Genomic DNA, 27,684 nt, shown 5'->3' on the forward strand with positions numbered 1-27,684 from the left:
TGTAATAGATATTGCTCATAACAAGACTTCTAAGTTTCTTTAGCCTTAGTTCGAACTATGGCTACGCCATAAAGGCTAACGGCGGAGACGTCGAAAAAATGAGAAAGAGCGTGATAGCCTCTCTTTATCACAGTATAATGCCTTATAACAAAAATAAGAAGGCGAGCAAAAAGAGAAAATAAATATAAATTTACTACATACCTTTTTCTTAGGTCAGTTTTCAAAAGCCGTCTCCAGGGCACGCATTTGAGCACGGGCCTACTTGCTGCCCCCAAACGGAAGACGACCAGCACCAGTTTTGCCCCGAAGGGGAAAACTCGTGGTGTTGGTGGCGTCGAGCTCAAGCTGGCGCTACACCTGGGCCGCAAAAAAAAGCGCTGCCTCACGCCTTCTTCCACGAACTCAAGGCCATCTTTGACGTTCTTTCATCTCCAGCGCTGCTGGAAAGCTGCCGAGAAGGTCTAACCCAGAACGACGTAAGTTTGAAATAAAATATTTTATCAGTTTGTACTACATTTACCTGTAGAATGAGTCTTTCCACAACACCCTTTGGGGTTACGTTGACAAAGCAAAGTATAAAGGGCCTGCAATAATAACGGCAGCGGCAAGGCTTGCCGCTTGCCAATTCAATCACGGCTCAAAAGCTTTTGCTCGCGTACTGGAGGTCGCAAAGACGCCAGGTGGAAAGCATTCATTGTCAGCTTTCCAGAGCCTGGATGATGTTCGTATCCGAGCATCAAATATGAAGAACACTAGCGAGTGGAAGAGAGCAAGGGCATCGAGGAAAAAGCGAAAAAAACAGAGGCGGGATCGGCAAGAGCGGCAAGAGGGGGCAACATACGCTCCTGGTGCCTTTGGTACTGTCGCTGAAGGAGCCGCCGATAACGTCCCCGGTCGTCGCACAGCTTCGCGTCGTGGTCAAGGTAAAGGGCGGGCAAGAGGAAGAGGCAGGCGCGGAAGGCAAGGCGAGAATGGCCACGTCAGTGATGACGAAGACGGAGGGAAGATTGGAGATCAAACTGAAGCACAGAGAGGACGGGAGAGAGGCAGAGGCAGGGGTAAAGGAAAAGGAAGGGGAAATGCTAAGCGGCCACTAAAAGGAAGATGGACCTCGAGGAAAAAAAGTAGGCATTTGTTGCGTGCGATCACCGTTTTGTCTCATTCTTTCACTCCATAGGACGCGGTGCCGTTGAGACTGATCTAGACGACGAAACTACTAGTACGGAAGCGTCCGAGAGTGAAAGTGAGTCCAGCGATGAAGATTACGGTCCCGGCCCATCAACTGTAAGCCTTGTTTGACATTCTGGATAGCCCACTTCTTATCTAAGGTAATTGATAGAGCGTAGCTCCATCAACAAGAAGATCAAGTCGGATCAACGCCCAGCGCCATTCTTCACCGTCGAACATGGTAGAAGATACCGAAGCCGTCGAAAAGCAGGCAAACAACCCGAACCCTCCAGCTGTCGTTCAACTAAATCCTTTCGGCGGCGGCGGCGGCGGCGGCGGCGAGAACGACGACGAATTGTTTGAAGCGCTATTTGGAGGCGACGAAAACGACCCCGATTTCGGTGGCTTTAGCATCTCTGAAGAGGATCTTTTGAACCCCGAATTCCAAGCGTTCGATTAGGAGGTCCCCGTGTAATCGATCTGTTTGCGTTTTGTTGCGCGTAGTCTTGCATTCCTGACTAATGAAGTTCACACGTCATGGCTCCCAACTCCGCGACTTGACGCCTTCGCCACGGCTTGCTCCTTTCCCAGTTGTACTGCTCAACGGCCTTCCACAAAAAGAAATCAAACCGATTAGGCACGAAAACGCATTCCCTAAGATAGACGAAAGCGACAGAAGATTTCGCGACCAACATCGATGGCGTAGGCCGATTTTCGTGAAACGGTGCTCGATTAGCCGATTCGGGACTCTCGCTAGAGCTACGGTAGTCTCTAAAACGCATCGGAAACGGGGTAAATGGTCAATACGCATCTTGCGTTGACTCATTTTGGATCTCGAAGATGGACGAAAAAGCGACGTACTCGCCCCTCAACTTTGGGAGCCATTATGTAGAGAAGTCCAAAATGGCCGACATCGCGGTAATCGGTGGCTATTTTTCCTTCGGTTTGCCCTACAACGATGCCATTCTCTCCTAGAAGATAGAAGACACTGCATTGATATCAACATGTTGCTTCGACTAAAGAATCGGGCCAAGGAAAGCCAAATCAAGAATTTCGAATCCTCCGACGAAACGGAACAGTCAAAAGTTGGTCGTAAAATTCTTTTGAGCAATAGCTCTTTAGGAACTATCACTGGAAAGACCATTTTCGAAGCGATTGCAGATGTACGACGAACAGGTACGCTAGATTTCGGTCATACTCATATCTAACGGTCGTTTTTGAATTTTTTTGTTCGAATTTGGCTGGTTTCTTTGGAAATCGGTAAGATGCAAGAAGGTGAGGACGGTCTAAGGTGCACCGTAAGCAATGCATGATAGTCCAAAAACTTTATTTCATATGTTTTTAAAAGGGGGCGGAATATTCATAATGCCACCTTAAATCATCTTTCGTCGGAAGCTGTCGACAATAAGGATCTATCACGTCTCCGTTCGTGCCAAGGAAAGCATGCCGGTCGTTGGCTGGAGGCTGTGCCCACCTCAAGGATGCTTGCGCTGAAACCTTGCGAGTTTCGCTTAGCAGTGTTCTTGAGGCTGGGCCAGCCTCTTCCTTTTCCGGCATGCATTACGACTTGCAAATGTGGAAATCCGATTGATCAAAATGGTTACCACCTTGTCACGTGCAAGCATGGCAGCGGTCCCACATGGGCACACAAAGGTCGTGACGAGTAGCCGGTGATCTCTAAGCATGTTTTCGGACCGTCAACGACTTCTTTCTTCCCATACCTGCGAAATTCCAAACCGCCAATTATTCCAGGATTTTGCGACGCACAACGAACTTAAGCGTGTGGTCATATCCCACCTTTCTTGATGATGCCCTGAACAGAATTTGAACCGCGGTTGCATGAACCGTTTCGTCTGTTTACCTTGGCGCTCGTGGTGCACATTTTTGGTAATATTAAGTTTGTCGTAGGACAAAATCCTTGGACAGAATGGTTGTCGTTCCGGGACTACATTCTTGCTAGGCACTGTTCTGAGATAGTCCCACGAGGCGGTGTAGGACATGCACAGCCCCAAGGTGTTCATAGCCGCCAATACCTAAATAACATATGAAAAGAAGTCTAATGCACAAAAACAAGTATTTGAAATACTTGTTTAGGAGCAGCGTGACTAATGAGAAATAACGATGTAAGCTGTGGAAAAGCTTTTGCTGCTTTCATTCTTGATCTTTGCTTCATCATCAGGGATACAACGTTCAGAACAAAATCGTCAGGCGCCTTCTTGTTCCTGCAGCCCATGACACTTCCCATCACCCTCCACAAATTCGGAGCCATGGCTCACATAGCGCGGCACTGCTCAGTGACATCCACATCTAAATAGCCCTCGTCAGAAGAGACGAGATTCTGCATCTCGACCGATAGGCAACGGTGCACAGCCTCCCAATCTATTGACGAAGTAGCTTGGGTTGAGGCTGTGAGGAAAGAATGAATTAACATTTGCATGTCACCCGAGAAAGGTCACATAAAATACATTCAAATTCGCGTTTCAAATTTTATTTTCCTTCGAATTCCTGTGTAGGTCCATCCAATGCTGCGCTTGGTCCTGCTGATGTGAGGGAATGCCCTTTTCGTCACTCGTCCCATCTCCGTGGAACTTAAATCGACATTAGCGTATATTCGTAAATCGTTGTGAACATCCGCCACAGAAACATAATGAGCACTACTCTCAACTTATTGTTCTCTCAGCCTACATGTCACCAAAAAAAGCAGACCATGCAAATTGTGCGAAAATCTGCAAATCTGCCTACCAGGCAACGCGATCTTCGTAAAAACCAGGTTCCATGGTTGGTCGAGTGCGTTAGCGAAGAGAAGCACGAGAGCCAAGTCCCTGCACGAGAGCCATGGTCCTGCACGAGACCTAAGCACGAGTGCACGAGAGCGATACTACCTTGGTGTTAAGACAAGTATTTAAAGAAGCACATGACTGACCGCTGCCCCCAAAGGGGGTCCCACGTGACCTTTTCGCACCTTAGAAGTACCAGGCCCTTCTCCCCTCCCGTGTTTATACGGGAGATCAGGGAGAAGGGCCTGGCTACGCGAGGCTCCTGTTACATTAGGCCCTCCGGTAATAAGTGGCTTTCCGGATACGATAACCAGGATGTAGTCATTTTGGAGGAATTTGCCAGCTGCTTTACCGATCAACCTTTCTGCAGCTATGCCACGCCTACGGCTTTCAAGTTGATTTCAAAGGAGGTTTCGCCCACTTTGACTCCCCTTACATCATCATTTTATCAAATGTTGCTTCGCATTTCCGTTTTCTTTTCCTTTTTCTTGTTAAAATCAAGCGGAGTCGAGTAGGTTCTATCAGGGATACTAGATAATAGGGATAAGAAACGCACGCACTGTAGTACATTGTATGCGTGTCTCGGTCACGTGTGGTAATGTCCCGTCATAGTGGCTCTGTCCCGATGAGTTCCTGCGCGACTGAGATACTTCGAAGCCTCGAAAACGATCCTCTTTTCTTGCGAAGGTCTGAAAGAATTCTTCTGTGCTCAGAACAAATTCGAACTGCGGGAGAAAAGATCGTTCGAGCCGAAATTCGTCTTCAGCGCAATCGATTCAATGAAAAAATGCTTCAAGCGGTTACGAAAATATGCCTGGCAGCCGCTTCAAGCTCAAAAGCCAAACTAACTAATTGCGACAAGCTTTGGAAGGATTTCCACGAGTGCCGGGTGACCTTCATGAAGACCCACATATTCAACAACTGGTTTCCAAAACGCTGATGGCTACCGTTATGTCAGCCGTTGAAGGACAGTTAGAGTTGTCGTCTGCTGCGGCTCAATTTGTCTCGAGGCTCACCGACGAGGGAGAAAATATTATTCGATACGCCGCCGGCTATGTTCCATTCGCCTTATTAAAAAAGCATAAAAAATCCTTCGGCAAAAAGCGCCGTTTTACCGAGTGTCTCAGTCGATTGGCGGTGGGAGGAGCTAGTGATTCTTCATTTCTAGAATACGGCAAACAATTGGATAAAATATGTAAACAGAGGCGGTCTTTTTGAACTCAACGACGACGCGGCGTTATCTCTCGTTTGGACAATAGCTTTTTCCGTAGAGCGGCGTCCCGTAGACCGGCGATGAGATGTCCGCAAACCACCTTGTTGGTTTCATCTCCGAAATTGCATGTCTTCGCGAGCTTGGTGATGGCTGTGATGTGGGCGACCATTTGATCATTTTCCTTTTGCATTCGTGTAGAGAACTTGTATTGTTCGTGTGTCTCGTTCATTTGCGGCACGAGCCTCTGCTCGAATTTCTCGAAGATCTTATCTATGACGTATTGGTCTTCTTCATTTTCCCATTGGAATGCGTCGAGGACATCGAGCCCATCGTCTCCGACGACTGTTCTTAGCATTCCGGAGCGTCTCTTGTGTGATTTTTTCTCCGAGAGTCCGGTTGCGTCTTCATATTTCCTCCAGCTACGGGCAAATTTCTTCCAGTTTTCCCCGTTGTGCTCTGGGTCTGAGAGATCCAGAGCTGCTGGTTTCTTAGCAGAATAGGACGAGCGAGCTTCAGCCGCTGCAGCGACTGGCGCGACATCTCCGTTTTCTGCCATTGCGATTGTGAAATACAGTTAGACTCCTGACATCATGTAACGCGGATAGGCCCAAGTTGAGGCTGTGGTCGTGTTCTACCACTTGCTCTCGTTACAGACACAGAGTACAACAACTACCTCAACTGAGCTCGTGCACTGCGTGCAGGTGTACATATACTATCTATGATAGTTGATATCAACGTTCATCACACCTGGGACCATAGATCTATGCTGAGACTTACGTGCATATTGTTCCCGTACGTATAATTTTCCGGATGTATTTACAAGAGCACGTTGTCTTTCAAACGTTCCTCATGGCTTCTTGTGGTTAGCGATGGTGTTCCCACCACGAACTTTGCACCAATAGACCCTATTTGCTTTAACTGCGCATGTCAGCGGCAGCCATTTTAGGTGGGGATCAGAGTCTAACGGGTGTGGTCACGAGACCGAATTGTGGGTCAGCGAAAGCTTTTCAATGGCCATTCTCCTTTTGATCGAGCTTCTCATAGAAGGCTTTGAATGCGTCAGCGATCGACTGTGGCTTCAAGAAAGAAAGAAATCGGGCGATGAGGACTCCTTCTTCGAGAGGCTTTTTTCCTGCATCGCAGAATCACGTAGGGCTTTATTTGTAGATGCATTCGATAATAAATAAACAGATCTTTAATAGAATATAGCTTGCGTTTGATCGGAAACCTTCGTTTCGATGTGCTGGCATGTCCTTAGCGCAAGTTTTCGGCCACATTCCACGCAATGTCTGAGGAGCTGTTTGCATCTTACAACCGCAAACAACAATTCAGAGGTGGAAAAACATGCTGCGTACCCCTGTGCTTCAACAATACTCGCGAGGACGCCGAAAAGGAATTAAAATTTTACACTTTCCCGAAAGACGACGGCAAACGGAGAGCTTGGACGCTAGAACACTCTGTGATGCTTTGCTGGCTTCCACGTTATTGGACGACGTAATGCTTGCGTTCGGAGTTCTCTTTTGGCAAAGTGTAAAATTTTAGTTCCTTTTCGGCGTCCTCGCGAGTATTGTTGAAACACAGGGGTACTCAGCATGCTTTGCCGCCTCTGAATTTTCGTTTGCGGCCGTAAGATGCAAACAGCTCCTCAGATATTGCGTGGAATGTGGCGGAAAACTTGCGCTAAGGACATGCCAGCACATCAAAATGAAGGTTTAGGATCAAACGCAAGATATATTCTATTAAAGAACTGTTTATGTACTATCGAATGCATCTATACTTATAAGCGCGACAGCCATCTTGAGTGGGCGCGGCTCTCGAGCGTTTGTCACAATGGGCTTCGTCGTCGCTCTCTCGACGCGTTCGCGACGACGCGGAAAGCTCTTTCCCGTCGTGACCGCTTCGCGTGATAGGGTTTTCGGCCGCCGGCGTCCCCTTAGAGGGTACGTGACGTTCTTGCCATACGCTTCGTCGTCGCTCTCTTGACGCACTCGCGGAAAAGCTCTTTCCCGTCCTTCCGCTTCGCGTGATCGGGTTTTCGCCCGACGGCGTCCCCTTCGAGGGTACATGACCCTTCGAGGGTACATGACGTTCTTGACGTCGTATCCGGGCCACTGCCGTCAGTATAGTTTAGTAAGACTTTTATTCCCGAGCTTATTCTCCAAATTCATGTGCTTATTCTCCAAAGCATTCCCAATCCGACACGAGCATGCAAATATTATTTCAACGAAAAAACATCCCCTAATCGTTATTTGCTGCGACATCAAGCATGCAAATAAAAGTCATCCCCAAATCGTTATTTGCCGCGACACAAGCAGGCAAATGTTTCCCCCACGAAATCATCTTCAACTCAAAACGCAACTGAAAACGCAAATATCTCTTCTCTTCTTACTGACCCCTGGAAACCGACTGAAGAACACCGTCCATTTCAACGGCGCTAAATCGGGCAGCTTTCAGCAATTTCCTCTCCGTCACATCATCTCCGCGAAGACGAGCTATTTCTTCGACGACTGCACCGAATGCACGAACGGTGCGTTGTTGGCCGTCACCGTCGAGAATGAGCATCTTCACCGACAGACTTCTGCTACCATCAATCATCTGCAACATAAGGCAGCTATCGCATTTGCCGAAGTCGGCATCTTCTTTGATAACGGATCCACTGCAATACAAGCACTTGGTGACTTTCTTGAAATCAAGAACACCAACTACTTGAGCATTCTTCAGAATCACTTTCTCCTCATCCAGACTTTCAATAGAAACGACGTCGCCAATATCATCAATATTTTCAATAGAGCAGCGATCCCGACAGGTTGACAAATGCTTCTTATTCATAAAGCTTCTGACCATTACGCCGGAAAATCGATAACTCTTCATTTCTTCAACAGAACCAACCTCCGCCTCCCACAAGGACATCTTCAGACAAGCATCTTCATCAGCAATTACAACATTCTGCAACTTTCGCCCTTCCGATATACTTTTTGCTGCGTCGACTCGAATGACCTTTCCCTCCACCGTCACACGAGAATTGATCGGAAGGTCGACGACATTGCGCAATAGCATCAACGGAACCTCGCCACTTTCTCCTCCGCCACTCTGACTCCCTTTTGCCTCTTTATCAGTAACTTTGAACTTCTTTGGCGACGACACGACTTCAGTGTCATCGGAGAGCAACAGTTCCATGTCTTTTGAAAACGATGAAAACTGCACTTTGCAGTGACTCAGACTCAACGAAGACCCGCCCTCCATCTTCTCTGCAAGCTTTCTTCTCACCGTGGGCGTAAATCCGACCATTCGAACAGACTTCTTGCCGTCGTCCAGCCATCCTTCGAAGTATTCACGACGTTTCTTTCCCTCTCGACTCTTCCCTTCCTTCATTGGCGACAATTCCGTCACCACTCCTTCAACTTTTGCGTTCGGGCTACCGCTGATCGCTTCGAGATCGCGAAACTCATCCAACTTGCCACGCTTGCGAGACGACATTGTAGGTAAAATCCGGGTAACAGACGCGACCTCTATGACGTCGACCCCACCATAGACGCATGCGTCGTTTCTATTCACGCCCAAAAGGCTTTAGTGAGCTAAATTACGCCTAGCGAGAGAGAAAATAACACTACTCAAACCCCGTCGTTGTCTGTTTAGTCAAAAAGTTCAGAATTTGGCGTTTTTCTGTATCCGGGACCGTTACCGACAAACGTACGGGTTCTCGCAAAGCGTTTTCGAATATGCCACCCAAAAAACGAACCCTCCTTGCCACGACGCCAAGAGCGAAGCGGTACAAAGAGAGACAATCTAGAAAAGAACAAAATCCCTCTCCGGGGTCTCATCGACGTCGAAGCGGTAGCGATATTGCTCGAAAGCAGACGGATGATCAACGCTCTCCAACGAACGAAGATCAACGCTCTTCGACTGACTCTGCAGAGGACCCAGCGGCTCATTCTACGACGCAAGAACACACTCAAAGGTACGTTGAGCAGGGGGACACTCATCCTCTTTGTCTCCTAGAACTGACGATGCCACGCCACCGACGGAGACGGAGATCATTTCTATGCCGCCGACGGAGACCAGAAGAGAAACCCAGCGTTTAGCACGCGACGACAGACCTACTGCGTACAGGTCTATAGCTTCTCGATTTTCAATTACTCGCAATTGTTAAATAAATTTTTCCACGTAGGTATACGCCAGGCATTGTCATACCTAACGACATTGGACGAATGTCGATCGAATGTCCTTTTTGTCACGCTCTCTTTTGGCTTGAAGAGGCTATGGGTGTCTGCTGCAATTACGGAAAGGTCGAGGTTCCAATACTACAAATGCCTCCGCATCCTCTCGATGAACTACTATTGGCTGAAAACGAAAAGTCGACGCATTTCCTCGCCAATATTCGGAAGTACAATTCGGCTTTCAACATGACTTCCATGGGATGCAATCAGATTCACTTCTCAGGAGGTTGGACTCCGTGTTTCAAGGTTCAAGGACAAGTATACCACCGAATTGGCGGCCTTTCCCCACGACAAAACAGCGGTCCCCAATTTGCTCAACTCTACTTTGTTGGTGACGAGCACATCGAAGCATCTCTACGAAACAGCATCATCCCAGGCCTCGATGATGACATTCTTCTACACTTGCAGAGAATGTTGCACGCCAACAATGCTTACGTCCGCAGCTTGAAAAAAGCGCGCGATATTTTTTCCGAACACGGAGAGGAGTACAAATTGGTTATTGACGCAAATGAGCGACCCACTAACGCCCACCGAGGGCGATATAATGCTCCTTCCTGCGAAGAGGTTGCAGTGTTGATGGCAAACGAAAAATACGGCAGGAGAGACATTGTTCTCCAGTATGTGGATGACGGACATCTCGACCGCATTTCAGAAACGCACCGAAGCTACGACCCTCTGCAGTATCCAGTTCTTTTTCCCAAAGGAGAAGACGGCTACTCGATTGACTATCGTACCAGCAAAGACCGAAAGGTATCCTCTATGCAATTCTACAGCCATATGCTTATGATTCGGCGACTACCTAACTTCAATACTTTGCACCGCTGTCGAAGGCTAATGCAGCAATTCGTCGTTGACATGTACGTCAAAGTCGAAACTGAGAGACTTAACTTTCTCAGAAGAGATCAGAAAAAGTTAAGAGCTGAGACTTACTCCGACTTCACCGACGCTATACTGCGAAACGACGAAGATCCGGCCAACATTGGACAGAAAATTATACTACCCAGCACTTTTACGGGCGGGCCACGCTACATGCATCAACGCACCCAGGACGCAATGACCTACGTCCGCACGTTTGGGCGACCTTCTCTTTTCATTACGATGACGTGTAATCCAAAATGGAAAGAAATTAAAAATGAACTTTTCACAACGCAGATAGCAAACGACAGGCCGGACATCATTGCACGAGTCTTCAACTTAAAAAAGAAGGCGATTATGAAGGACCTGACGAAGAAGAATTTTTTGGAAAAGTTCAAGCGCACGTCTGCTCGATTGAGTGGCAAAAGAGAGGACTTCCACACTCTCACACGCTGCTATGGCTTCAAAAACCAATACGCTCCGAAGACATAGATTCCATTATATCGGCTGAAATACCAGATAAGGCTACAAACCCTCGCCTATACGACATCGTGACATCCAACATGATACACGGTCCCTGTGGAGAACTGAATCCCAACGCCCCCTGCATGAAAGATGGACAATGTAGCAAGGGTTTTCCAAAGCAGTTTATTAGTGAAACGCAATACTCAAACGACGGATATCCCCTTTACCGCAGACGAAAACCTGGCGAAGGCGGAAACACAACAACTCGAAAGGTGCTCGGCCGCGAAGTGACTATCGACAATCGATGGGTTGTGCCATATTCACCGATGCTCAGCGAAATGTATGACTCTCATATCAACGTCGAGATTTGCAGCAGTGTCAAAGCAATCCAATACGTCATTAAGTATGTGAACAAAGGATCCGACATGGCTGCTTTTGCTTTACAAAGACGTAATCGGCGTGACGAAATAGACGTATTTCAAGCAGCACGATACGTCAGCTGCTGTGAAGCCTGCTGGAGGCTACTTGGTCATAGCATACATGACCGCTATCCGTCCGTGACCACCCTACAAGTTCACCTTCCAAACGGACAGAGGGTCCTCTTTACCGAAGACACTGCCCTTGACGTAGCCCAAAACCCGCCAAAAACTAAGCTAACGGCATATTTTGATCTCTGCCAAAAACATCGACCTTCACAAAGAACACCGATAACACCTGACCAGAAGTTTGTCTCTAATTTGCTCTACATTAACGTTCCTGAATACTTTACCTGGGATGCACAAAGAAAGGTATGGAATCCCCGAAAACAAGGCAGACCTGCTCCGACTGCGGATGGACAACTAACCAGCTTCAAGAAGTCAGACGTCATCGGACGCATGTACACCATCCATCCCAACCAAAGTGAATGCTTCTTCGTTCGTTTACTTCTTCACCACAAAACGGGAGTCTACTCTTTTGATCATCTCAAAACAATTGACGGCGAAATCAAAGTCAATTTTCGTGAAGCCTGTCGATCGATGGGACTCCTCGAAGACGATGCGCACTGGTCAACTGCAATGCAAGAAGCTGCTCTGTACGCCACAGCAAGTGCGTTGCGAACACTATTTGCCGTTATTCTTACCACCTGTCAGCCCTCACATTCAGCCGAACTCTGGGAAACTTACAAAGAATCGATGACGGAAGACATCCGCCACCGGTCACGCCAGATGACGTCTCAACTACCATCGGCGCAGGAATTCACTGATGCAATGTTCAACGAAGCCCTTATCAGACTTGAAGACATCGTCTACCGAATGAGCGGAAGAAATTTAGAAAACTTTGATTTGCCTACTCCCTCCAGACAAGGAGCAAGAACTCTCTCTAACGAAATGATTAACGAAACGTCGTATAACATTGACGAACTCCAACAACTAGCTACAGATGGCGAAGTCGCTATGACAGCAGATCAAAAAGTAATCTACGACCGAATCAAAATTCTTATTACCGAAAACAGAGGCGGTTTCCTCTTTATTGACGCTCCTGGAGGCACTGGAAAAACATATCTAATCAACATCGCATTAGCAAAAATACGATCGGAAAGAAAAATCGCTTTAGCTGTAGCAAGCAGTGGTATTGCAGCCCAACTTCTACCAAACGGTCGCACAGCTCACTCGACGTTCAAAATCCCGCTTAATCTACAAACTGCCGACCAGCCAATGTGCAATATAAAACTGGGAACTGCAACTGCAGCTCTACTCCAAGACTGCGCAGCCATCTTTTGGGACGAAGCGACAATGATGAATAAGAAAGCCATTGAAGCTCTCAATGGAACATTACAAGATATACGAAAAAACAACATCCCATTTGGAGGCGTGCTCTTGATTCTATCTGGAGACTTCCGTCAGACCCTTCCTGTCATTCAGGGAGGCGCCCGCGCAAATCAAATCGACGCCTGTCTAAAAGCGTCACACCTCTGGAACAATGTTGAAAAATACACACTAACAACCAATATGCGTGTTCACTTACACAACGATACAAACGCTGCAAATTTTGCTGCTCTTTTACTCCGCATCGGAGACGGACAGCTGCCCTATATGGACGAACCACACTCTATCGAAATCCCCGAAGACCTTGGAAGCACAACGACTACGACAAGGCAACTCATCGATACCGTCTATCTCAATCTCAAAGACAATTTCAACAACGTATCCTGGCTAATGGAAAGAGCAATTCTAGCTCCACACAATGAATCTGTACGTGAAATCAATTTGGCCCTGCTAGAAGACATTCCAGGAGATGAGAGAATGTACAAATCTATCGATAGAGCAGTTGACGAAAATGAAGAGATTCTTTACCCAGCAGAGTTCCTTAACTCTCTCGAAATATCTGGACTACCTTCCCACGAACTTCGCCTTAAAATTGGTGTTCCCCTCATGATCGTCCGCAACTTAGCTCCAGGAATCGCAAATGGCACACGAGTTATCCTTACAAAAATGATGGATAAATGTCTTGAAACAACCATTGCCACCGGCCCAAAAAGAGGAGAAAAATTCTACTTACCCATGATTCCGCTGTCTCCGAGCGAAACAGGACTTCCATTTCAATTTCGACGACGACAATTTCCAGTCAAGCATTGCCTCGCCATGACCACAAACAAAGCACAAGGTCAAACTCTAAAAGTGACTGGATTACAGTTAAAAGAAAAATGTTTTACACACGGACAATTTTACGTCGGTTGCAGTCGAGTGTCCTCAAACGCAAATCTTCATATCTGTTCTGACGACAAAACAACCAAAAATGTCGTCTATCACGAAGTCCTCTGCTAACATGCCTATCTGTGTCCTTATCTGTGTGTTTGTTTGTGTAGTTTCTGCCTGTCTGTCTAACCATCTAAGTGTTTATCTGTGCAGTTTTTGCCTGTCTGTCTTCGCATCTGTGTGTTTGTCTGTGTAGTTTTTGCCTGTCTGTGTCCTTATCTGTGTGTTTGTTTGTGTAGTTTCTGCCTGTCTGTCTAGCCATCTATGTGTTTATCTGTGCAGTTTTTGCCTGTCTGTCTTCGCATCTGTGTGTTTGTCTGTGTAGTTTTTGCCTGTCTGTGTCCTTATCTGTGTGTTTGTTTGTGTAGTTTCTGACTGTCTGTCTAACCATCTATGTGTTTATCTGTGTAGTTTTTGCCTGTCTGTCTTCGCATCTGTGTGTTTGTCTGTGTATTTTTTGCATCTCTGCCTAACCATCTATGTGTTCATCTGTGTAGTTTTTGCCTGTCTGTCTTCGCATCTGTGTGTTTGTCTGTGTAGTTTTTCTCTGTAGTTGTGCAGTTTCTTTCTGTCTATCTTTGCATTTGTCTGTTTTCACTACTCAAAACTACCGCCATTTTGGGCAACGAAGCGTCTGGACCTCCACGTTGGTGTTGCCTGGGTAATGCTAACACAGACGCGAAAACGTCACCTCAAGGTACTCTAAATAAATGACAAAAGCTCCTACGCTATCCTGCAACCCGGTCGAAGACCGGGTAAGTGGACTTGTCTACGAATAAAGCCAAGTGATTCTGCGATGCAGGAAAAGCCTTTCGAAAAAGAGTCCTCATCGCCCGATTTCTCTCTTTCTGCATGCCGCAGTCGATCGCTGACGCATTCAAAACCTTCTCTGATCTATTAGAAGCTCGATCAACAGGAGAATGGCCTTTGAAAAGCTTTCGCTGACCCACAATTCGGTCTCGTGACCACTTCCGTTAGACACTGATCCCCACCTAAAATGGCTGCCGCTGACATGCGCAGTTAAAACAAATAGGGTCTATAGACGAACGTTTTGAGTCCTGTGTTATGCAGTGCCAGTTTGAGTGACTCGAGTGTTGAGATTGAATCCGTGACGCGTGCGGCTGACGAACTACTCAATAGTTAGTACTTAGTTAGAGTACTTAGCTACTAGCCTCGTCCCCAGGCCTTTTTTCGGATGCGAGTCCCGTATGGACTCGCGGCTAGTACACAATGTTTGCGCCTGCGCGAAATTTTCCCTCGAATACTAGGGAAATAGAGACGAGCTCGTTTTAGGTGCTATCGTCAGGCAGAGCGAACTCGGTGCACTTAGCTAAGCATGAAGTCATTTTGCAGGTTCGTTAGCACCTCCGTGGACGAAATTCCGTTTCCAGCGATCGATGAACGCGATTATTGGTTTCCATCTCTCCATCCATGCTTCCTTAATTTCGATGTCGTCTTTGTTATTGTTGTCTTTACCTTTTTATCGTCGGACTTTTCCCGAATTTGAGGACTAGTGCGTTAAATTTTTGCGTACAGCAAAAGTATTGCTGCAATGGCACTTTGAAGAAAGACGCTGTAGCACTCTTGCGTTTTCTTTTCTGACATTGGTCGTTGAAAATGTAAAGAATATTTTCAGAACGTTAACACGTCAACAAAGCGATTAAACGGAGAACAAAAATACTGCAAACCGCTTTGTTCCTTTTGAAGACAGCAAAGAATATCTCTCTGGTAGAACAAAGACGCTTGAAGTTGTTGACGCGCATTGTTGCTCCAAAGTTCCTCAATAGAAAGCCGCTAGGAGAAATGAGAGAGCTCTTCAAAAATTCGTAAAGTCAAGCGTTCCCCACAACTATTACAGCATTCTACACTCTTGCTAAATCCTCTTTTGTAAGAGCATTAAATTACACAAAATATGTCCTAAGGTATATTTTCTGACGACTTCCATTCAAGTTTAGCTAGTCTGGTTTTTAGAAGCCAGAATTTTATTTCTTTGCTTGCTTTTAGGTAAACAAGTCCGCTTCAGAAACTGATAATCAGATTAAAATTGCTGAGCCATCTTTTCTGAAGAATAATGACTTACGCCAGATTTATTTACGCCAGATTTAACTAAAAGTTTCTAGGGCAAAAAGCCAGTGACTAGATTATTGGCACGTAAGGGGAAACTAAACATCTGTCACGGGCAAAGAAATCCCTCTACGTCGTCGGAAACTTGGACTCTCTAAAGGTGAAATATAACATTTTTCGGTCTTTGCTTCGAACAAGCCAAATCGCAAAGATTTTCTCTCTCCATAGCCGTCTTATCCATCATTACATACACGTATAGAGGCATGCAGAGATTGTTCAGATTTTGTAAGGTGAGTTAATTACAATTGTTTCTTGTAAAACGCAATTGTCCCTTTCATCTCCGTTGTTTGAAAAAAATAAAGTGCTCACGACGACCGTCAGCACACATCTCGGTAGTAGCGTTTAAATTTGGTAAATTAGTTACATAAATGATGATAGACACCTTTGCATTTCTTCATTTTTTAGCAAGTTACGAATGTGTTACTTTTACAGGATTTATCTTTTACACCGATGTTGCGCAAATCCTTCAAATTAGCGCGCTTGCAACACTCAAAAAAGAAGGCGCTGTTAAAGTCTTTGCCGAGTGAAAGAGGATTTCATCGAGTGATAGAGGATTCCGTCGCCACCGTCGTTCAATTGAATTGAACATCTATAAATGTTAATAGAGCAAATGAATGCTTTCTTGATTTGTTCCTCAAAAATAACTCCTAATAAAACGCAGCACAACTTTAATAACGTCTTCTACGAAACTTTGCTCTTGTTGCAAAGAATGACAAAACTGACTGTTGACCGGGCAGGTGATTTATTGATCTTCATCATGACGGCTTTAAAAGCGTCAAAAATTGTTTCCTCTGATAAAATCTAGAAGAACCAGTAAGTTTTATATCAAAATGTGGTTGAAAATGTAGTTAATTGATCACACTTGCAGAGTGAGCCAAAGCTGGTCCGCATATGGCGCACGCATTTACGGAGCGCTGCAGGAAGTGGTTTAGCCACGGTTGATTCCAGAGATTCTGATCTTTTGCGATTTCCAGCGTGTTTCTTTCCGAGGCTTATAAAAAAACGATGTAGTACTTGCTGATGCCTCTTTGATACGGTAATTCGCTCTTTTAAGATCTTGTATTTGGGCGTCAGTGAGGCCCGTTTTAATGGTTTTCTGCAATGCGATAACTACAAAACGGGAGAGTAGCCTGCACCAAAGCAAACGCAAAGTATCGACATCGTTTGTATGAAGAACCGCACTTTCTTTGTGCCTTTTATAAACTGCTTGTAAGCATAAGGCTGCATTGCGCACGTATAAAGCCTATAGACCCCTTTTCGCAATGACTGCGCATGCGCGAGAAAGTGGGGATCAGTTGCCAAAAGCAGATAAGAAATGGCGTCTAATTCCACTTTAGAGATTCTAGAAGAGCTTTTAGAACTTCCGCGGATAGTTATCGTCAAGCTTGACAAGTTTAGGTAAAGGTTTAGTATTGTAGCTGCTTCAATAGCGAACCGGAAGTGACCTCTCACAAGCGCAGCAAAAGATTTTTTGGCTTGCTATAGATCTTTTCGTGCATACAAATGAGTACTCTAACCTTTCGAAGTGATTTCTCGCACGTACTTCCGATTTTTTTCGTGCTCAAGCGGAAGAAATACGTGCGAGGAATCACTTTGAAAGGTTAGAGTATTTATTTCTATACACCCAAAGATCTATAGCTAGCCAAAAAATCCTTTGCTACGCCTGTGACAGCTCACTTCCGGTTCTGCTATTTCCTCGTCTAATTAGCCTATCGTAGAAGGTAAAATCCTAAAACATGACTAAACTGGACAAGCTTGACAGTAGCTATCAGCAGAAGTGCTCAAAGCGCTTCTTGGAATGGCTAATGTGGAATTAGACGCCTCTTCAGATCGGCCTTTGGCACTGATCCCCACTTCAAAATGGCGCCCGCACATGCGCAGTCATTACGAAAAGGGTCTATTGAAAAAGTTTCATTGGTGATTTTAATACCCGTATTATAATGCACAGAGAAGCTACAAATAGAATGTGACTGCCTGTTGAAAGTGTCAGTGATGAGTTCTTTCACTTCTTCTGCTTTCTTCGGATCGTCGATTTAGAAACCAAGCAAAGTAGAACTAATGATTTCGTAGAAAAGCTGCCAAGAATCATAGCGAAAATGTGCCCGTTTAAAAGCGTTGTCTAAAATTGTTCCTTCTTTAAAAGCGATGTACAGAGAAAAACCACCAAGCCTGTGCATAGGTACTGTAGCGCACAGAAAGTAAAACATTTTGCAGGCAGTGGTGAATGTGTATTCTTGTGTATATGAATGGAGGGAATGGAATGGAATGGAGTGAATATTGTATAGAAGGACGGAAAAGTAGACGGACAGCTAGTAAAAAGGTACGGGCAAATTTACATAGACACGGACAGAATTAAATAATGAATTATCAGTCTATTTCTCGCTGTAGACTTCTATGTCGATGAGAATCGTCACCGTACGTGCCTAAAGCCATTTTGGAATTGAAGCCACGAGGATGGAAGCAGCCCATTTTGAGCATCCAGTCCTGTTCGAGCTTTGAAAGGAGCTGCGGATTTCTAGACGCTACCCTTTGGTCGATTCCGTCGACTACGGTGAGTCGAACGTTGTCGCGAAATTGCAGATTGTTTTCGCGAAAGTGTCTATATAGCCTCCGTGCAAGGACGGCCTTCTCTTTGCCGTGATACGCGTTATGATAATGTGTCATCCGCGAGCAGATGGTGCTGCATGGGCGTCTGGAGCTTTTCGATATTGGTTGGGCAAAAAAGTTGTCGCGCGAAGCGCGGGAAAAATTTTTTTAACGACGTTTTTTTGTTGGCCACGCCTTCCTTAAAACCCGACGACGTCAGAATCTGCCACACCTCAGCCGTGCGACTGAATTTGGCATGCATAATCTGAACAAAAACGCCTACCAGGTAAGCTATAAAGCGCTCCAAGTTATACGCTGCGTATCTGGTGAAAAACACTTCTCCAAGTACTGTATTACATATCTCTTTAGGGAAAGGTTTTGCGTTGTTATGTTTATGTGTTCTCCCGATTTTTTGAGCAAAAAAGATTTCCCAAAACGGGAGACAGATGCGTCAAAAATAAAAATAGTACTATTTTGGCAATTTAGCGAAGTGCTAGCTATCCTCTTCTATTTCGTTTATAATATTAACTTTGTTTGTTAAAGAAATTAATTGGATAAGCTAAATTTGTCAAAATTTCAAAATAACGCCCAAAGGGCCACACTGCCTGTATATTTATTCTTTGCAAGGAAATAATCATAGTAAATGACACAAGGGTAAAAAAAGAAACGAAAAGGATGCTAAAATATCACTTACTTTTTAGCTAGCTTTCTTTGCTCGGCTAACCATAGATAAAAATAGAGGGATAGGCAACTTGCCCGTGTCACGAGACTTACTGTGAAGCAAGGTGTGTCTCGGCTGACTATGGATGCGTTGAAAGCAGCTGTAGGGGCTTTTCTAAGTAAAGAAGTTTGCTCAACCTACTCTCCGCGTTATTCGAGAGCCCTTCAACTTGCCGGGAGTCTTCGCGAATTTCTCGAAAGCTCGAATGATGTATCTGCTGCGACTAGCCTAGTTTCAGCGATCCGAGAGTGCGTCCGGCAGACAGCGTTGTATCCTAAAATGACAGAGAAGCGAGAAAAGGCTTCTGTTGCGTTCGAGGAAGCCTCACTGACGTTGCTGCCTCTCTACTGGGAGATACTCTTCACTCAAATGGGCGTGTCGTATCAAGACCCTCTTTTGACACAATCTGTCAACGACTTTGCTTTCGAGAACGCTTTTTCTCAGCAGTTTCTGACAGAAGGAGCGGCTGGGCGAGTAAGTCGTGTATCGGCAACAAGCATCGATCACACGATGTCAGCTGACGAGATGAATGCCCTACGATACATGTGCGGTTTTATTCCGTATAAGCTTCTCCACAAATTTGGATCATCAGAGTCCGGTAGATGCAAAGCCTTGTGCCGCGTTTTGGAGCAGCTTAGGAATTCGGACCCCTCGACTTCTGACACCTCGACTTCTGACACCTCGACTTCTGAGGGAAAGGCGATGCTCGATACAAGTGATACCGAAGCGTGGCTTAGTCGAGTCAACAGAGGCAGTTTGTTTCAAGTGACAGAAGCAGCATTTGAATTCTTTAGAGTAATTGAAAAATGTGTTCGTGATTACCTGCCGCCATTGCTGCGCAGAAATGAAGGCACTATTGAGTCCGTTCGAAGCGCTATAATGCAGAATCACGATGTGACGCTATTTTGGACGACTTTGACATCTGCGGACGAGACCGACTGCGACATTTTAGCGGAACTTCTATCGGAGATAGTCTCTCTATTTATTACCATTCGTGGATTCGCAATTGCCGCTAGTTGGTTGGAGAGATATAAGCGAGAGAAGTGTTTGCGCGTGTCAAAGAGTCGATCTCTCGGGAATTCTATAAATAAATCAATAAAGAAATAGACAAACTGTTGCCCTGTTGTAGCAGAGACATGGATCAGTTTAAGGAGACGACCACGCGAAGGACACGCGAGCTTTTAGGTCTCCCCCTCCTTTTACCACCCTACCTGCCTTCCCCCTCCCCTCTCCCCCGCCGCCCTCACATCCCCCACAATTACTGACTACATTCCTTCTTTATTGTCCCACTCATTCCCTTCTCCCACTCCCTCTTCCCCCGTTCCACGTTTAGAAACATTGGGTTCTTTCTTCTCGGCTTATTTCGACGTAGAGCGCGCACGATTCTGACGCTTGGATAGAGGCGTTTCGTCAACCACTTCCGTAGGATACAGGAGCCACTTTCTCGACGAATTGCCTCGAACGGGCATAAGTGCCATCGATCCTTGCTGCTTTATCGACATCGAATTTTCCAAGACATGTTTCACCGAAGGATTGTCCATTCGTCCCCCTGCTGCTCTTTGCTGTCCGAAATAATTTTCGATCGGGGTTTGGTTCAAGTGCCCGCTAAGAAGATAAAACTTGTCGGAACCTTCTACGGTGAAGAAATATTTCACCAATTCCACAAAAGATCGAACTAAACCAGAAGTTGGAGGTAGTGCTTGTAATGGGCACTAGGAGCTCATACCGGTTATTGTCCAGCCTTCGAGTGTCTCCCTGCTAAGCTGTCGCGAAGCCATCTCGCTCCGTGACAAACCAGGAACTGACTCAATCTGGGACCGCCACCCATCCAGGTATCCCAAGAAGTCGCTCTCCAAGAACTGTAGAAAAAAGGGCCGATGACCAAACGTTTTTAGTGGAACTACTTGATACCTTCAGTCGGTCGTCATCAGGACTCGTATATCCTCGTCGATCTGCTTTGTCTGCTCTTAGTGACCGTGCATTCAAGCAGTCAAACACTCTGTCAAACATTCGCACAAACTTGGCCGTCTCCTCCGACCCAAGAATTTGGCAATGTGCTAAGCCGTTAGCGACCCTGGAGCTCAAAACCTAAAGAAATGTGCACTTGCATATACCGGTAAAAAACATAGACTCACCTCAGCTGCAAGATCTACACGCATCCGTGAATAAGACGTTAGCTCGACGTGTTCGAGTTTCAATTTTGGCAACAGAGACAAGCCACTCCGATCAGCAGTTGCACGACAGCGGGCGTAAAGCTCTTTTATGTGCTTCCATGTTACCAGCTTTCCGTTAATCTGCAAGTTCTCGGTCACCGAAATTGCTGAATAGCTGCCTCAGACTCTTACCGTCATTGCTCTGCGAGAACTATTAGAGAATGAGTGCGAGAGACAATTTCGTGTGGTCTTTATCAGATGCGGAACATCAGAGAAAAAGAAGAGAGGCCGCGGCGGATAACTGTAGCGGTTCATGACCTTGTGCACTATTCCGTCGTTACTTCCGGGTGACAAGTGCTGTCGAAAAAATCTTCGGTTGCACGCCGCGCCGTCCGATGTCACGGCAATGACGTACAATCCACACATTTCTATCTGCCGGACAGCTTCCCACAGTATCCAGTGAAGATCGACAGAATGAATACCTAATGAATACGTCCTCTTGATGAACAAACTATGTCTACTTTATTTGCGGTTACCTGACGTTGGGAAATGAACGTAAGGGAATTTCAGCGGCGAGACAAGGCCGCGTACAATCAAGCCAAGCACGTGAGTGGCTACAGAAAGCTTTTCTTCTGTGACGCTTTTCTCCAATCTTGCCAGCGAATCGTTGAAGTCGCCCAAATGCACAAGCCCGACGACTTTTCCAGAGTGCTTGTCGAAAACAATGTCTTCGCGCACTTTCCTTTCGTCGACGAGAAGGACCACGTGCTTTTCCACTTCGGATAGCGACTCAACTTTTGCTTCCGCTATAAGATGATTATTTGTTTCTTTTTGAAACCCTGGCTTCGCCTCATAGAAGTGCACGTAGTCGCGCAGGGTTCTCCGACGGGAGGCGCATGAAACCGGACGTACGGGTGGCATGGTAGGCTGCGGATGATAGCATCTTCAAATCGAGGGCCCACTTGATCATCATGGGATGCCATCTCATGCCTCGACCGTCAGACAAACGTGAGGCCTTTTTTTGCTGATCCCAGAAAAGCCGCCTAAAATGTAAGATTTGACCAAAAACGTTGTTCTTTAATGAATGCCTGCCTACTGAAACGATCCGGGAGGAAATTCCTGTTCGACGGACGCCGTATTGTCATCCACAATATTGACCAACTCGCTGTGCAGCTCTTCCTCGGCGCAGACGCCGTGTGAAGCAACCGATGACGTTATAGCAGATTGTAACCGCTGTATGCGCTGCTTCGACGTCTTTCTTTTAGCCGCGAGCTCCACGAGTTTTTTGACGCGCATTGGGGTGTCCAGCGACGAGTTTGGACGAGCCGAAGCCACTGCCGGTCTGTTAAGGATTGCTCGATTGTACTGCTTGTTCAATGTTTGCCTGTACTGTTGACAGCTGTTGCAGCGACGTTCCTTAGCGACAAGCAGAGAACAGTCAGCGCTCCGTATCGTTTTCTCGTAGGTGACTTCTTTGAAAGAAAACGGCGAGTGCCGGTCTATCATTGCTACATCAGTGCCCTTTTTGCCTACGAAGTCTTCCTTTCGCACGTGGCGGATACGGAAATATCGCTCATCGGGATTGCCTGTACCGTGCGAAAAATGCAAATTATCTACGTATTGCCAGAGGAAATATTTACCTGGGCACATGTGCAACGAATCCAAGGTGGAAATTAGATCCTCTTCTGATTCAACTGTTACCTCCTCTTTCAAGGGAAAACCGCGAACAAAGACCGTTGCCCTCCCAGAACGCAGCTGGACGCTATGTGTAATCAGGGAAGGTGGTCCGTTCTCAGCCTGCCCATCTATCGTCAGCCTAGTGGAGATGCGGCTTAGAATCACGCAGTCTAAGGACTCCGATCGATGCCATGGGCCAGAGGAAACACTGAATAATGACATGCTAACATACAGCAGCAGGAAAAGCATACGGTACCTAACAGAACTCTCAGAACTCTCAGCAGAACTTTCAGTAGAAGGACTAGCCGCAGGTATGGTTGCTGTCGAGCTACTGGCGGAACCAGTGCTTGCACAAGTGGTAGAAGGTTCCTTTGACGCGATCGGCCCAAAAATTGTTGTTTTAGATGACTTTGGCTTCGATGAGTTGGCAGTGCCCTTTCTACGAGTGAATCGCAACGGGCGTCCCATTTCTACCCAATTCAGACCAATATTTATTAACAAATACTAATGACGCTATTGCAGTTCACTAGAGGAACAATCGACGAAAAGAAAGAGCTGTTTTGTAATCAAGAGAGGACTGTCAATTCTGGCTAGAAGGTCCCCCCAGTTTGATTGTGCAGTAACGCCCACTCTGCGCTAAACACTCTAATTCGCAGACAAGTGCTTCACTAAACGCCTTCACAAGTAGCTCGTTCCATGACCCCTAGTCACAGCTTGACGTTACAACTTGTAGATGCGGCCTAGGATAATTAATGCAAACGTAGGTCCCCCGCTCTGCGCGTGGGATGAGGCGAGACTCCGTGATACGCGCAAGACTTTGTGGTCATGCGAATGCATATTTCCCTTTGCGAGGTACAGAACTAACTTTTCGCTTTTCGACGAAAGACCTGAACCCTGTATTTGAAGACGAATTCGCGAAGAGCATACGGGATGTGCTGTCAAAGACCGAGACACACCTTGCTTCAGCTGAATGTACAGGTAAGTCACGTGACACGGGCAAGTTGCCTATTCCTCTATTTTTCATCTATGGGCTAACACTCGGACTCGTCTGTGTTCTCCCGATTTTTTGAGCAAAAAAGATTTCCCGAAACGGGAGACAGATGCGTCAAAAATAAAAATAGTACTATTTTGGCAATTTAGCAAAGTGCTAGCTATCCTCTTCTATTTCGTTTATAATATTAACTTTGTATTTATTCTTTGCAAGGAAATAATCATAGTAAATGACACAAGGGTAAAAAAGAAACGAAAAGAATGCTAATATATCACTTACTTCTTAGCTAGCTTTCTTTGCTCGGCTAACACTCGGACTTAGATATTTTTTCAACTTTTGGACAGTTTTGTTTTCCATGCCATTTACTATGTTCTGCCGATTGTTGGCGGACTGGTTGCATGATTGGCACTGCATATTTTTATTTCCTTTTCCTCTGCTTTGTCTATTTTGCGCTTCTTTCGCCTCTTCGTGGTTTGAGGCACGGACGCCGACGAGTCCTCTTTTCAAAGACCTTTGGCCACGGCTTGACCTGTTCTGTCTTCCGGCTCACGGAAGCTGGCGCACACGGAGGGCCCCAACAGAACACTGATACCATCGTCATGTTTGCCAACGTCGTCGATATATTGTGGCTTGGTGTCAGAATTATCCATTAACTAGTATATGTTATCGATGTCTTTTTCGTTGTCATTGACGAGTTCGGCAATGGAAAGTTGCTTTCCCATTTGCAAGTAGAGATACTCAACATGAAATTTCTCCCCAAAATTCGAATGAGGAACTTTGGGCGCGGGCAAGAGCGGTTCGCCAACGAATTGTACGCTTAGGGCGTTCAGAGAGCTCAATCCGCGACGATCGATGATTACAGGTGCCGTTTAGCCAGACGCTATATCCTCCATCTTAGAGTTCCACCGCAACGTTCCCTATATAATATATACTAGAAAGGGCAACGATCCCGCTCTCTTACTACGGCGTTTTTTCCTCTCACGCACTTGCAGACAGGAATTGTTTCCGTTTCAAGCGTAGTATTTTGAACGTGACGGTAAAGATTCACTTCTTCTACGTCTTGGAAACACGGCACGTGCTTCTTCTCTTCTTCCCATCTTTCGGATGTCGTTAGCCAGAAATAGCTCGAGAGAACGGAGAAGCTCCTGGCACGTCTTCTGAATAATGGCTTCGTTCTCTTTAATAGTCTCATCGACACCTCGCGTGTGTCATCGGTAATGCCGGTCCTTTTGCCAAGTGGTCAAAATTACGGTCTCTATCTCCTTATTGTCCATGACTTCGTAATCGGGTTCAACACTTTTTTTCACGCGAATTAACAATTTCTAGTCGTCCTCGTCCTACAGATAAATACACTTCGACGATTGACTGACCATAACTTCATTTTTGATGAACTTATTGGCCAGTGCAGACATAAAATGTCAAATTTCTAGCAGCACCTTATTGTCTGACCATGCGGAGAATAGAGAAGAGAACATGGACCCGGCGGGCCCGCAGCAATCCCGGTCGGAGTATAATACCGCCTGAAGAGATATAGACGAGGCGCCTGGCTTACCGCGAGACCGGGCCGTCTGCCATCGGCAGCGACGCCTTTTTCGACTCGGACGTGGGTAATACCGCTGTGAGTATTTCTCCTTTGTCGTTGGTTAATGTGGTACAGCATTCGCGGGCACTCATTTCACCACCTCTGCTTAGAAGAACAGTCGTGTCGCTACTGCGGACCCCTTTCTGCTAGACTCGATAGCAAAACTATCAGATAAATTCAACAAGGACTCTATTGAGTGTAGAATTGCGTCGTATGCTGTGCGCTGATCTTCGGTAAGCGTAGCCTCGTCGCGTGTGACTGTCGAACGGAGTAGGCCGACGTCGCAGGCAAATTCTGCTGCAATTTCTCTTGATGAGTGACTGGTAATCGCGTTTTCTCTTTCAGGCGTAGGTAAACCGTAATCTTTCAGTGGCTAGCCTCCGGAAAAGTAATTCTATTTAAATGAGTGCCCGATTGAAAATTGCTTCACTGAAAGGCAAAGTGTTGTTTGAGCAAATCGTCGTTTAGCATGAAGGTAGTCTTCGGCCATGAATTCCTTGTGAGCGTTCCACAGTGCGAGTGGATCGGAAATTTGACACTACTCTTTAACCGTTTTCTAAGTGGACTTGAAGGTGTTGCAGGGTCGGATCGTGATCCTGAATGGGAAAATGAAATATGCACCACATTGCTTCACTTGTGCATCTATATCTGGCAACCTGAAAACGTGTTATTTCGTCGTCTCGGTATTTTTGCTGTAGAGCAACTACAGCTTTATCTTTTCCTTTGTTAACATAATCGCACACGTATTTTATGGCCTTTACAGTGGCGCAATATTCGACATTGGCGTGAGTGTCGAATGTTCGACAAAGAAATGGATTGTGCGGCTCAACCCACCTATTGTCAATATGTTTGCCATTGATTGTAACTGAGACGCAGCCTTCTTCAGGGGATCTTCTGCGGTAGATAGGGTAGCCGTCACGTGCTGTCACCGTTGCACTTAGGATTTCTCTGGGGTAATGTTTCGTGCAACGTCCATCCCTCATGCAGGGCGAGTTGGGGGGTTGATGTGTCCGCACGGGACCGTGGATCATCATTGTAGAAACAATTCGGAAAAGTTCATGATCAGAATTGGAATCAGGGAGTTCGGCGCTTATGACTTTGTCAATGTCTTGAGGACGTATTTTGTCCACCATCTAAAGAAGATGGAGGTGAGGCAATCCGCGCTTTTTGCCATTCTATTGTGTAGAGGTGGCATCGCTTTCGGCCAAAAAGACGTTTTTTCAATAAGGTACATGTACCTTTACATTTTCAAGTAAAAACCCTTGCTATGATGTCGGGACGATCAACAGCGGTCTGGAGAGGTACAGTGCACCCACGCATAAACTTCCACACTTTAAAACCCTTTCACTGTCATATTGAGTGTATCCTGTTACAGAAAATGCGCATGTCACCCGCGAGATTCAAAATAGCTTGGTAGCAAAGCGGCATTCTCCCTAGCAACCTTTGTCAATCTCAATCAGGAGTGACTTAAGAAGAATATTAGCAATGTTGTGGTCGCCATGGCAACGCGAAATAAATAGAAACCTAAAATGTAGAAAAATTACCCGAAACGGCTCATAGTTTTTCAGATGAGCACTCCCTTGTGCTGTAAAAATTCCATGTACTTGATTTCAGCAGCTTCTGCACGAATCAGAACCTTTTTATTTTAGGGAGGAAACCGGAATTGAACTAAAATCATGATATTGACGGCACAAAACACTACAGGAACAATTTGCTACTAACGTTCACCTACAATTTGTTCAACGTGTGATATTCCTCGAAACAATTACGACCCGGAGTAAGGCAAAAATGCACGTCGCATGTGGTGCATCGAGTGTACGGTTCGTGACGAATTCTCTTTTTCATCCTTTTGGTTCTCTCACTGCAGCGCACACATTGAAGGCGAGTATGTGCGTCTACAGGAAGAATAGGCAATGATATATCTAGCCTCAAATCTTTACGCTGCCTCTTCCTGGTTTTTTTTTCTTCCCGAGTAACCGCTAATCAAATCCACTGCTAGTTCGAGGCGGAAGGCGCACAAATCTCGTTTGGCGCTTTCTTTACTCGTGTGATTTTCATCGACATGCTCCTCGACAATGTAGGCGTTCAGAAACGCTGCCTCCAACAGCCAAAAGACAATCCGTCTCCAGCACTTCCTACTTTTAGGCCCGACGTTGTAAAGGGCCGTTATTTGGTCGCCCCTTTCGACACCCCTCATGTTCTTGATGTAGGGCCCAAGTATGGGCGGACATTCGGCGTCGACTCTATGCCTTCCATCTCTCCGTGACGTTGTTGGAACTGTTCCATCTGGGAGCCTCGGAACATGCGCCGTCGACAAAAAAAAATATCTTTGGTCATACCAAACGCAAGCCATCATGTGATTCCTGCAAAGGTATTTGTAGAATCCTCTCTTTACATCTTTTTTCTTTGGAAGGCCAATCT

General features: G+C 46.0%; 2 protein-coding genes across 2 annotated transcripts; both read left to right on the top strand.

The window, feature by feature from the left end:
- Positions 1-8,876: 8,876 nt before the first annotated feature.
- LOC136190079 (uncharacterized) lies at positions 8,877-12,674 on the top strand. The gene is made up of 5 exons (XM_065978150.1): positions 8,877-9,115; positions 9,157-9,267; positions 9,326-10,479; positions 10,527-12,586; positions 12,636-12,674. The coding sequence occupies exons 1-5, from the start codon at positions 8,877-8,879 to the stop codon at positions 12,672-12,674; spliced, it is 3,603 nt and encodes a 1,200-aa protein (XP_065834222.1).
- Positions 12,675-12,682: 8 nt separating this feature from the next.
- On the top strand, positions 12,683-13,498 carry LOC136190080 (ATP-dependent DNA helicase PIF1-like). Its single transcript, XM_065978151.1, has one exon. It carries the CDS (start codon positions 12,683-12,685, stop codon positions 13,496-13,498), a length of 816 nt encoding a protein of 271 aa, XP_065834223.1.
- Positions 13,499-27,684: the final 14,186 nt, after the last annotated feature.

The sequence above is a fragment of the Oscarella lobularis genome, chromosome 8 (assembly GCF_947507565.1).
Source record: "Oscarella lobularis chromosome 8, ooOscLobu1.1, whole genome shotgun sequence".
NCBI classification, from domain to species: domain Eukaryota; kingdom Metazoa; phylum Porifera; class Homoscleromorpha; order Homosclerophorida; family Oscarellidae; genus Oscarella; species Oscarella lobularis.